The sequence below is a fragment of the Chamaea fasciata genome, unplaced genomic scaffold, assembly GCF_029207755.1.
Source record: "Chamaea fasciata isolate MVZ Bird 193981 ecotype frontalis unplaced genomic scaffold, bChaFas1.0.hap1 SCAF_1, whole genome shotgun sequence".
Classification (NCBI taxonomy): Eukaryota; Metazoa; Chordata; class Aves; order Passeriformes; family Sylviidae; genus Chamaea; species Chamaea fasciata.
In genome coordinates, this window is record NW_027094086.1 from 25,535,825 (window position 1) to 25,549,139 (window position 13,315).

Genomic DNA, 13,315 nt, shown 5'->3' on the forward strand with positions numbered 1-13,315 from the left:
GGAATTAAAAGTGTTTTTCCAGTGTTAGCCTTGTCTGTTCCTGTCACCTCTAACAAATAATCAGCTGAAGCATTCCTGAAAGACAGAAAACCCATTAGGCTTGAATCTTCGGGTAAGAAAATAAAATTTTAAAAAAATTGTGGTTTGGTTATATTTTAGATGGGTTCTTCAAGTAGACAAATGAACACTTAGTAATATTGCAGATTTTCTTATCCATATTTCTAGTCAGACCAGTACATATATTTTATAATCTCATTACTCTACTGGGACTCCTCCTTGTAATTAACTCCTGAAATAATTCTTTAATGCTGTCTTTTATTTACTTCCAGTTATTGTGAGATGGTATCCTGCCCTTCAGCAGCAGTATTTTATACACAGGCTGTTTTTTTAAAATAATGCATAGCTCAAATGAACCAATCTGTTGCTTTTTAATATCCAGCTCAACAAGACAGTGAGTCAGTGCCCATTCACTTCATTAGGAGTGGAAGATGCACAGCATGAATGAAGAGACATTCAGCTTCCTGACTCAAGCTCTAAATAAATTAGCTACACTTTTGGGGTTTTATTTTGTCAGGTTATGTAAAATGTATGAATACTTTACTCCTGCAAGCACACAAGTACCAAAGATAACAGCTTCACTAAAGAAGCATAACTTTCTCCACATTGATCTCTCCACTGATTGAAAAAAAACCTCAGGGTTTTTTGACCCCACAGGATCTCACTGAATAATTTTGGCTGGAATTTCTGGTTTTCATGACTAGCATGGTGTGGATCTGTGACTGGGTTTGGAGGATCTGGGTTCACTTCCCTGGTTTGTGCTTTCCCTCACCTTTTGGAGCTGTTCCACCTTGCACAGGATATTTACCTGTTCAGCCAGGGAAGAGGAGTGAATCACCCAACGTATCAAGGCACTTTTGGTCAGACACACAGCTGGGATGTGGTGTGAACACAGGAGCAGTACAACCATGATGAATTGAGTGCCAGGTGGATCTGCTGCCTGGCATGTCCAGCAGCATGGTCATGTTCCTGGTGGGATGTGCAGGTGGAGAAACTGACCTTCTTCCCCTGAGAAACCCCTCCTCTCTCCACGGTAAAAGTCCCCTTGCTTTGCTGTGCTGTGCTGGTGGGCAACAGCCCTAACGCCTCCTCTTGGCAGGCTCTGTGACCACTGCTTTTGTTCAAAATGCCTCAAATGGAAATTAAATTTTCCTCTTGGCCAGGAGCTTTCTCTCAACAAACTATGTTGTTTTTTTCAAATTTGATCTATTTCCAAATGTTGGTGATGATACTTACTTTGGCAGGGGACATAGAACCCTCTTTGTACAAACATGCAAAGAACATTCTTCAGACCATTCACAAAGAGAATTTTGGCTATATCCAAACTGTAATAGTTTGCAGACAGGACTTTAAAGATTTCGTATACAACCATTTTGACAAGCCTTTATATATTGGATTTTGCTCCAAACACATATATTTGGAAGAACTTAAATATGAATTAGTAAATTCAGATAAGAAAACTACCAGAAATACTCCAAACAAACAAAATATACAATGTAAAGAGAATTTCACAGTTTTTACTTACTTTCTTTGTTTTGTCCATTGCCTTCAGTATGGTTATGTTTAAGTCTTCCAAGACAGATAGAACATTTTCATTTTCTCCTAAGTGCTTTGAAAAATAATCTGAAAGAAGACAAAATCCCATATCACCTACAAATGGCCTGAAAAACCAGTATTGCATTGAATATCAGCTTTATCAAGTCTGAATTCTATTATGGCATTATTAAACATCTAAATACGAAATGGAAAGGAATTAAAATGAAAACAATAATTTTGGTTTTAAATTTTGTACTTTTTCTCTGCAAAATCATTCCTGGTGTACTTGAAAAACCTAAACCAGTATTTCTAAACGTTTTCTTTCAATAAATGAGTTGCCAAATTTACAGAAAATGTAACTATCAATTTGACAGCGGAAAGCAACTTCTTTTCAAAATATCTACATCTTCTTTGTAAACTGATGTTCTGTCTAATTGTCTATAGTTACTAGCAGGAAATTAAGCTTTTGTATGTATGTGGTGAATTTGATTATATTGATACAAAAATGAATAATTCCTTTAGAGCAGATAATATCAAGTGGCGGCTGTTGTGAGGCAGGGTTGGTTGAGAGCAGTTGTTTCTCTGAGAAATGAAAACACCATGAGTTGGTCAGATAAACTTCTAGTCCCAGGTGCTGTGATATTTTCAACAAATATGATGCATGCAAAATTCATTTTAATAAAAATCATGGAAATAATAAATTGCACGATCTCCTTGTGTAGCTTCTCAAAGCAAAGGGCTTTTTAGCAGAAAGAGCTGATGTAAAATCAGAGGGATTACAGCAAAAAGAGGAAGCAAACCTGAGAAATCATGACCAGAGTTTCTATTTAGTTGATGTGGTGAAATACAATAGAGGGAAGAACAGGAAGGAAAAAGTGTGAAAAATAAATAAATAAAATTACATTAAGGATTTGACACTTTGTTAGACAATACATTTAGACATCAGATCACCTGGAAGAGCACAAAAATCAACATCTAGATGGCAGACAAGATTAGATAGGAGCATTTTGAAATAATCAATAGCAACCGTTTGGGGCTTTTAAGAGGTCAGCATGAGCTTCTCAGGAGAATCATGAAAACATAAGTTACCAGGAACACTGTGACACGACCTGGTATTGCTGAGAGGTTGAATGAAATTATTTAGGACGGAAACGTATGAATTAGTACCCTGGATGTTTTTTAGCTTCATTTCTGAGGTGAACTGATACAACTCAGAGCTGTATAATCACAATATATAAACAATACATGTTTACTCAACATGTGTTGAATAAACTCAGTACCAGAATCATGGATGAGAAACATCCTTGTGGCTACATTCAAGTCAAAGACTTGAAAGGCATTTGAAGCAGCCTGTATTTAACTAAAACAGACGGTAGACAGAATCAGTGCTGGACTGACATCCCCTCAGCCAGCAAGCTGTAGGCCTCCAGTGCAACATCCATGCAATAAATCCCCTGTGGAACAAAACCACCTCTCTTCTTCAGCCAGGTTTACACAGTTTTGGCCAGATGCTCAACCAGCAGAAGTTGTCACAGCCCACTTCACTTCAGACAAGCCTTTTGTCATATATTTATAAGCCACGGGGTGAGGTGTCTTTTAGTGGATTCTTCGCCATATCACACTGTGGGTGAGTAAATGAGTTGGTATTCAACTTTTATTTATTCACCTTTTAAAGGTGTTTAACATTGTTGACCACTGGAAAATTTTCAGGCTGCCATCTTTCCCTCAGAAATTGGCTGGCGTTGACAAGTATGATTTTTTTTTCTGACATTTTTTGGGAGAACCTGAGAAAACATTTGTAAATTGTTTTCTGTTGCAAGAGGCACTCCTAAATCAGGTGCTGTAAGATAAGCTGGAGAGCAAACAGGGTGTTGGTGAAATGACTCACAGCTCAGAATGAGGTACAGAAATGGGTAATTGGGCCAAAATCTAGGCCTTGCAGAAGCTTTATTGTGACAAAGGATCATAGAACTTGTCAAACTTGCTGCTCTCCCTGGCTCAAGTGGGAGGAAAGTAATGAATTTTCTTTTAGTGGGGTATAAAGTGAGAAACTAACCAGAAAAAATACCTCATACTAAAGGGAAATAAAATACAAGTAATTTATCATCTATCTATCTATCTATCTATCTATCTATCTATCTATCTATCTATCTATCTATCATCTATCTATCTTTATGTCAGAACAGATCTTGAATCTCAGAGAGTGTGAAATACTGATTAGGAAAAATACTTTGGAAGTAAATTCTGCACATGGGGGGATGACAGAGTCTGAAAAGATTATAAGCCATCTGCATTTTCCCAGGAGTTCTCTGAGTGGAAATTATTTTCTGTTTGAGCTACAAAGATTAAACAGGAAAAAAAAAATCACATGGCATATTTGTTTGCACAGGGCTGCTGCAGGCATAGATTATGTTCTTTCCCAAAAAAGAACTTACCACAGAGCTCTTCTGTGTCAAGATTGCTGGAAAGATAATAATATAAGAGGTTAGTGAGGTTAGTAATTTTTTTTGTTGTACTGGTAAATAGTGCAACTCAAATATTAGCCTGACTGGGAGATGAAGACCCCCTGCTTGGGCTGCAGCAGGAGATGCAAGTGCCTGGCTCTTGCTCTGCTGCCTTGGGGCAGAAGGCTGCATTCTTTCTGAAGATGGCTTCAGGTGCAGCCTCTGTTCCTGAGCATGTTCCCATGGGCACTTTCCTACTCACTGCAGACTCACTCTAAAGTTCAGCCTCTGTGCATCATGATGCAGTCACTGCTCCTCAGGCCTTACACATTTGGCCCCAGTTCTGGCAGGAATCCATCTGAACATCAGAATTGTTAGGTTTGGGGTTTTTTTCTCCACCTTTCTGCCTGTACTCCTCTTCTGTGGCTGTCATGCTGGACAGCAAGGCTCAGAGAGCTTGGCCTTCCAGGCTAAAGAAGAAAAAACCCAATAACTTTCTCCCATTTGCAATCTTTGCTGCACAATAGTGTTCTGTGGGAGAGACAGTACAGGAGGATAAAACCTGTCACAGCCCGTGAGCACACATAACTCCTAAGACTTTCTGGCCATGCAAGACCATTTCACCACTACTAACTTCGGCAAAATAGTGATGTGAAAAGTATAGATGTACAGCTATACTCCCATGCCAATGTTATAGAAATGCATAAATGCAGGGAAGTATTCTATTAAATCCAAACCTGTTTGCTTGAAGCAGATTTCATTTTGATCAACTCTAATAGTTAAAAGAAAAAAAACATTTGTCCTACAGGTCATTACTGAAAGTTACCATATTGCCTTTCTTCCAAGGAGGAAAAGAAACAGATTATTAAAGAAACTTAAAAGCATGAATGTCCTCTTTGAATCATTCTGAGGGGTAAATATTGAACGGCTGATTGCACTTAGTATTTTTTAATTTATCTTTTTAATAGAATTTTTAAATTGACCTTTTAATAAAATGATGACACAGTACTATCTTAAAATCACTTTCTCCACTGCTAACTTCCATACATCTGGCTTTTATTTCACAAGAGAGAGAAAATTATAGAAATTGCAGGATCCTGGATTATCACAAACTTGCATACTCAGGGCTATAAAAACTTCTGAACACTTTTAATTGATAATGGAAATGAGATTTTCACACAACATTTGTTAATTGAAGGTGATTCAGGCCAAGTTAGACGGCTGCAAATGAGACTTGCACCTGATTTCTCCAATGACCTTGGTGGCAGGTATAAAGGAATTCACAGTCTGTATGAACGGGTGCTAGAGCTGTGAAACTCAACTCTTAGGAAAACAAACTATGTGATGGGGAAAAGCATCTGCAACACCTTTAGGCTGTTTACCACAGATCACTACAGTATCTATGATCAAATGTCTCTGGCCAACACTTCTGCAGTTCAGCAGTCAGTTTTGAAACAGTCCAGATGTTCAGCTCGTAAATGCAAACTGAAACCCTGAAAGCTGGAAAATTGCCCGAGTCAAAGAGCCTTGACAGGATATGATGTGGTTAAGTGACAGGAGTTTGCTGTTATAATGCCTGCTCTTTTTTCATAAATTTCTGCATTTTCTGCTCCTTCACATCATCTGCCCATATCACTTAATGTAAAAGATACTTCTGCATTTCTTAGTGCACAGCTTGATAACTGTGTTTAAAACAGCCTTTCACATTGTTAGCCAGACAAATTCATGCTCTCTTTTAAAATTTTATATTTAAATCCATTCTGATCTGTCTTCTTTTCAACGTCCTCAGCACCATGTAAGTGACATAGGAAGTGGGTCAGAGGCTTTCAACATCCCTGTTTTCAACAGGCTGTCATACTGTACTACTGACAGGAGTGGCACAGCTGCAAATGGACTACCAGTGAAAATGGAAAAATATTCAGGTGCTGAATTCATTTTCAGTTAGAACTGGACACCTGAATAACCAGAAAATATTATCCAAAACATTTTATGCAGCCTGAGAAAAAACACAGAAAAGACATAAAGAACGTGGACTTCTGTCTAGCATACTCGGTACTTCCTTCTGTCATAAATACCCTTGAAGGCTTCATTGTTCTTGGTATCCTGTTTGAAAGGGATGCTGTTCTAGACAGGGAAGCTATAATTTTGTGTCAGTGATTATTTCGTTCTCTCGGAAATAATGACATGCTGCTTCAAAAACAGTTGTGAACAAACCTAGGAATTCTTTTGCTGCATACAAACAATTTTGAGCTCCCTGCAAGGTGCTACAGAAATATTTAAAGAAGTTTGGCAAGTGTTTAATAGTACAAGAGTAAGGTGCACACCAGAGGGCTGTTTCTGTAACTCAGTACTAGATTTACAGCAGGCACCTGTTCCTCATTTCAAGGATGCTTCTGCTTAGACCTATAATCTGGAAATGCTGAACAGGTTATTAACAATATTTGCTGGATGACTCACATCCAGGCACCAGCTCTCCACTCATGATAAGCAACCAAAGCACAGGGTGAGGCAAATGCATTCACATCATGTCAGAATGATAATTCTCAATTTGCTTTCTGACTACTAGATGCAGTCCTTCTACCTGTCCATGTCTAAAATGTTCTCTAACTGAAAAACGTGAGATGTTTTTAAAGGACTATTACACTGAGCAGTCCTGATCACTGAAAAGTTGATCATGTCTATTGGCCAGCAACAGAAAAATAAGCAAATTCACTTGCATGAACTGTGGCAAAAGTGCTTATTCATAGTACCTCTGCAAGTGGTCCAAAATGTAGAATTACAAAGCAGTTGTGCTCTTGTTCTGCCCACTACAGTTAGCACTGTACTGGGGGCAGCCAGGGAGGAGAGAAAGTTAAAGCGATTCCACCACTTGTCCACTGCTGTGGGTGCATGGATCCATCCAGTCACCTGACACACACTGTTCTATGGTACAAAAGGCACCTCTAGGCAGAGGAACCAGCAGAAGATCTACATATTTCCCTGGACCAATAGGCAATATCTTACAGAGCATGGAGTCCGAAATATAAAGCAGCTACTTTATTGAAGAACCCAATACTATATTAAAGACTTTATGAACTAACTTAATTTAGGAAAATCATTGCCGTGAATTACAGCTGGAGAAGGAGAACACTTTCTTCTTTAGCTCTCTCTTCATTCTCAGATAACAGAAGGACTTGTTTCAAAACTAACTATCTAACTATCTATCTTTATTTCAAAGCTAACTAACTGGTTTATTTTAGAACTAACTATCTTTTCAGTCCCATTTGTGTGTCTTTTTGCTAAATCTGGTTTTAGGGATGAAAGTTTGAAGCTAGTATTGCTTATTGTTAAGTAGAAGTATATAAATTGTGAGTAAAAGGAATTAGAGCATTACTTAAACTCTGCAAGGGTAGCTGAATAGGCATCCAAGAATAGACGATCTCAGCCAAAAAGCTGTAAGGTCTTTGCAACAAGAAAACCTGTGTACCATCCCACTTTAAGTCAGCAAAATGAAGTAACCGCTCCAACACTACTGAGGGTGTTTTGCAAAGGAGTCCTCTGTGCTCACTTCCATTTTAAGGATTTTCTGCCTCACAGCTCTTTGCAACAGCAAACAACACCTTTTGTTCAGGTTTGTTCAAGGTTTCTTACCAGTGAAGACAAAACTGCTTCCAGTAGGATGCAGTGCTGCAAGAAGCTCAGTCCTCTGGTCACAGAAAAGAGAGAAGAAGAAGAGGAGGCAGAAGTGGGACAAAGCTTCTGTCCGCGGGGATACAAACTTCCTGCTGCCCTGAGGACACTACTGCTCTTCAACCCCAGACCCATCTGGACTGTGCACCCTCTGGGCTCCCAAAGGCAGCAGCCAGCTTGGCTTTCTGGGCTCTGACATGGGCAGTGGGGTCACAGCTCTTTTGCTATCCCACATTTTGCTTCACTAAATAATTGCCTAGTTTGCCTAGCTCCAGGCTAAGTGATAACTTCAGAATCATCACTTACTGCTCTGCCTGTGGCAGTACTGAAGGAGAGAATAAAGGGGTTTTTTTCTTCCTGACTGAGAACTCTAAAAAAACAATCCTCTAGTTTTTTGCATTCAGCAGTGATTCATAGGGATGCGATGACTATATCACTGACAAGTCACCTTAATCATCCCAGCTGTAGCAACCTTTGTGTTGCTAAAAGAGGCTGAATAATGCTATTAAAACTTGTGGTCTATGACAAAATTTGTGGAGCACCGTACAAGGGCTGCAGAGCTATAATTTTTTGCAGAGTCTGAATGACACAAACCTAAATGAGGAAATGAGATGCAGCATCACGGTGGCTCTTTCGCCACAGAGAGCAAATTTCAGAGTTTCATCCCACAGAAGGGGATAATGTTGCAATTTCTGATTTTATCACAAACTGATTTTTAAAAAATACCCAAAACCCTGAGATAAAATTATTTATTCTTAGACATAATAAAATGTTTACTTTGGTTTCTTACACTCCTTGGAAATGAACAGGAGCAGGCAATTCCAAAATGTCAGAAATCAAGGCAGAAGGTCAGCTTTGCTGAACAGGCAGCTTCTTTTGAAAAAGGAAGGTGTCTGCCCAGTGAAGCAAGGTCAGGTGACCTGGAAGAATACAGAGATGCAGCTTGCCAATGAAAATTCATACAACCAAAGATCAACTGGAGTTAAAACTGTCCAGAAATGTGTGAGAAAATAAAAAGTTATTGTAAATATATTAATGGCAAAAGGCAGCACAGAAATAACATCAGCCTAACAGGATTAGGATGGGCACCTCACAAACAGGGACATGGACAAGGCAGAAGTGTTTAATGCATTCTTTTCCTCTGTCTTCAACACAGGTGATGGACCAAGGGGGTCTCACTGCCCTAAGTTGGAGGACTGTGGCTGTGAGAATGTTTGACTCCCAGTAGACCCTGAAACTGTGTGTGATCTGCTCCTTCAGGTGGTAGATCCCTACAAATCTCTGGAGCCTAGTGGGACTCATCTAAGAATCTTCAGAGCTATCTGATGGAATTGTAAAACTTCTCTAGGTGATTTTTGAGTGGTACTAAAACTCTTGTGGTTCTCTGGGAAAGCCATGTTATGGAAGGGACGAGGCCTCCAAACTATACCTACCATTAAGCAACGAGCTAACCGCAGGGAAGCCAATCTTATCTACTGCAGAACTGAGATGAAGCACTTTAAGTCAGCTCCATTTAGTTACAGCCAACTGAAAATAGTCATTACTGTTTGATTTTTTCGCTGAGAGGGATTGCCATTTGTTTCTGCAGAAAGCTGATTTTCCCATTAAAAATAACCACTCATATGGAAAATTTCTAAGCAAAATTCTATTCGCAGCATGTCTTGTCTGACCAGAGGATCTGCTGGCATCAGAATTTTGTAAATCATTCTTGGCAAACTTGTTTTGATCAGTTGTGAAATACTAAAATGTACAATCAGCTCACTCAGACTGGTATCTTGCCTTTGTCTATGTGCTTTCTTTCCAAACTGATTTCTGTAGCTATGGCCTTGAGACATCTGTGTTAAAGCCAATAGATGTCCTAAATATCAGCAAACACATCTTTCTGATGCCAGTGCTGCACCATATGCCTGAAATTCTAATTTAACCAAAAAGAACCAGTTTTTAAAAAATGGTCAGACCTCAACATATTATTTTCCTCTTTCCTCTTGCATTCAAAAGTCCTTAAAAAATTACTCACCTGCAGTTCACCTAATTAAAGATCCTGACTGCATGTCATATTGTTCTAAACAATTTTTTTATTTTCCATGTTTTACTTAGAAGCTAATTATTTTATTCTGTGCACTTATATTGAACTGTGAAAGATCAACAACAGCATGAGACTGCAATATGCCTTCCAACTATAACAAAAGGAGAGGCAGAGATAATCAATACACTTAGAGAGTACCCTTAAACTACTGAGGACTTGTCATTAGTAAGTTTACAAGCAGACCCTTGAAGGAAGCATTCTGATCCATATAAACATGAATTTAATTTTAGTTTCAGTGCACAGTACTGGACTCCAGGCTCATGGGTTCCCATGGCTGCAAGGATTGCTAATCAGCCTCTTACATCCTCAACATCCAATTGTCACCTTTTGGAATTTGCTGCTAGGGCAAATGATCTCAGCACCTCTCTTTTGACCCAAGGGAGGAACTAGACCTCTGCTAATGAAGACCTGGGCAGGTGGGAGGAAGGTTTGTTCATTTTGGGGACGAGTCCTAAATGTAGATGTGCGTATGTGCACCAGCTGTCCAACCTTCCCTGACAGGCAAAGGAATCACAGTGTATTCAGTGGAGTTGAGAGGGTTTAATAGACCAGCTGGGAGGAGACTCAGAAGTAATTTAACACAGGCATCCAGTGTTGTTTCGAATGCTCCAGCATTTCTCCTACCACCTGTGTCCCAACTACTTCTCCTATGTTATCTTTTCCACCTTGGGGTGATTTTCATGTGTGAGCATCTTAAATGTCTAATGCCTGAGCAACTGAGCTGAAGCCCAAGTGAACAGTACCATGTCTTAGGTGCTAGTGACCTCTCTGTCCATGAGGGAGCCTTAGACACCTGCTGACACACAGGCATGAAAGTGTAGATGTGTCTCCATAGTGCCACATCCAAATCCTGCATTTGCTGTGTCTGCAGCATGACACACTCCACAAATGCCCAGCATAAGCTCAGTGCTGCAGGTGGCCAAGGCTCTCAAATCCTCACCAAACTCATCTCTGGCTTGTGCACAGTATAACTTATGCCACACACAAAGGTTTAATGGGACCTCCCTACCTTTGGGAGGTTGCCTGTGCCCCAGGCCCTCAACAGTTCTAGCTTCCCTCCTACCTTGTAACCAGGGTCCTGACTAAGGACTTTATTTCACCAATGAGTAAAGAGAGAAAACTAAGTCTGATTCCCCACAGACTCCTGTGAGTCAGTAATCAGTGAAGCATTTATTGCACTATCTCTCTGGCAGTGCTGCAGACTAAATCCCCTTGACACCTTCTGTATATCTCCCAGTTTGTAACTTCGCCAAATATTCTCATTATCTTCTGACACCTTTTCCCAGGGGATGCCATTATGCTAAAACAATTTCCATGGAAGTCATGACTGGGGAGAGGGAAGGGTAAAGGATAAGAGTAAAAGCAAGGTTACATTTGCAATGACTTTTGTGAAGGCTTACTTGCTAAACCATAAACAATGTCAAGGATTCTTGCTTTGCTGAAACATGACCGAGGTGACATTAAAATTAAGTAGGAGACGATTTACCTAATGCTCTGACACAGCACACTATGTGGGTCCTCAGCTCCAAAATTACTACAACCTGCAGACCATGTTCTCCATGACCCTCCTTGTCAACACGAAGAGAGTCTTCTGGTGTCTTTGCAGCACTTGCATTTGCTCCAACACCCTTCCCCTTGCTGCCATCAGCCCTGCAGAGTCTCACTGAGCACTGTGGAGCTCAGAGCTCAGATTGGGGGAGAAGAGAGGGGTGAGGAACCACACTGTGTTTCCTTCACCCTCACAAACCTCCTAAAAGGTTTCAAATAGAGTACACTGAGATTTTTTTGAAGTGTTAGGACAAGCACTGAGCAGGTCCAAACTGACATTACAGATGTATAACATGGTTGTCATGTCAAATATATGTCAAATCAGGACACAAGGAAAATCTCTTCCCCTTGCCCCTTCCCTGCTTGCAGACATGCACTCATGCTGGTCTAACTCACACACTGGGGACCTGGCTCCTACTCAAGAAACTGTGGGGATCTACCTTGGCCTCCTGGTAACTTAAAAAGAACCTAAGATGTTGCCCAGATGCTTGGAGTGTGTTTATATTGGGCTTACCTGCAAAACACTTAACCCATTATGAAAAAGGGGAGGAGAATCACTGTAGCAACCCCAGATTGAAGCTTAACTCACTGCGCTTGATTTCTTGCCTATACTTGTTTGGTTGGGTGTTTTTTTAAGAGTCTTTCAATACAAGACACTACTTTGCAGTAGAAGAAAATGCATGCTAGGAAACAAGAACCTGGAGATGTGGCGGTAACAGCCTAGACCTGATCCCTTCTGCATCAATGCAAAGCCTTTCCTCTCACTGGCAGAGTGAGGGCATCTGAGTGTGGACCCTCTGTAACTGCTTCTTTATACCACTTAATGGTGTGTGATTGCCCAAAGATTTAATGAGATCCTGGAAAGCACAAATAGAAGTGACTCTTAGTGGCGGTCAAATGCCTAATTGGCTTTCAGCTGCACTCTGAAGTAATGACAATACTGGAAACTGTACTTAGAGAAGCACAGTTAACTGCTACCCCCCTAAATCTGTCACCTTGTACTAATTACATGTCAGAAATGCTCATTGTATGGCCTAATCAAAGCTTACCTTCAAGAAAGGTAAAATATCACAGCAGTACTAAAAGATGGAAAAATAAATTCCTTTTGGCATGGATACACCACTACTTCACTTTACATGGATACACTACTTAATTTGGTTGTCTTATGAACTTGTCTCTGGCTGTATCCAAAGGAAAAAGGAAGAGAAATTTAAAAATTAGGCAACCAATTTGTACACTGTGTCTTTAGTGGTATTTATTTAATATTTCAAATGTTATAAAAAGGTAAGGTAATTTCAAATAGAAAGAAAAAAATAGTACACATGTAAGTACATTCATAAACTGCAAAATATATGTCCAAGTTACATACTGAGGAAATACCCTTAGCTAATGCAAATTTTCAGTAAAAATTTGATGATCTGTCCTGAATGAATAACCTGCACTTTAGGGTCTAGAAAAATTGTACATTTAAATTCATCATGTCATAATAAATTCCTATTCAATGTATGTCTTGGAAATTTTATGTGGCAGTAACATTCTTAGTCATCTGTTTTCCCTGCTGATCATGCAGTAATTTACTCCTCTTTTACTTTGTAAGTAGAGAACACCTGACTGCTCCAAATAAAAAGATGCAGAGATCCTAGTCAGTCAGGCAGACACAACCTGATTTACTGGGAAGCTAAACCCTCTGTTATTTGCCCTGCTATCACATTGGAAATGGTAATTATTCATTTCAGCAGCCTTCCACAGCCTATCTGCTTTGTGACAAGCATGTGGCATTAGCTTGGATTGGTCTTTTTAAAAGTTAATAATCTAAATCTCACTTCAACAAGACTGACATTTGGGCCTGTGTAATAATGGGGTTTAATACCTGCTTAATTTAGTTCCCTCAGAAGTGTTAAGCCAGTGTAAATCTTTCATGCTTTGAATATTTTATTGAAAAATTGCTGCAGCATAGCTGAGAAGGGAATTCAAA

General features: G+C 39.7%; 1 protein-coding gene across 1 annotated transcript in view; it reads right to left on the reverse strand.

The window, feature by feature from the left end:
* NECAB1 (N-terminal EF-hand calcium binding protein 1) overlaps positions 1-13,315 on the reverse strand; it is a 53,843-nt gene that overhangs the window by 24,611 nt on the left and 15,917 nt on the right. Inside the window, 2 exon segments of the mRNA XM_066204790.1 lie at positions 1,583-1,680; positions 4,029-4,054. Coding sequence (XP_066060887.1) covers positions 1,583-1,680; positions 4,029-4,054 — 124 coding nt within the window.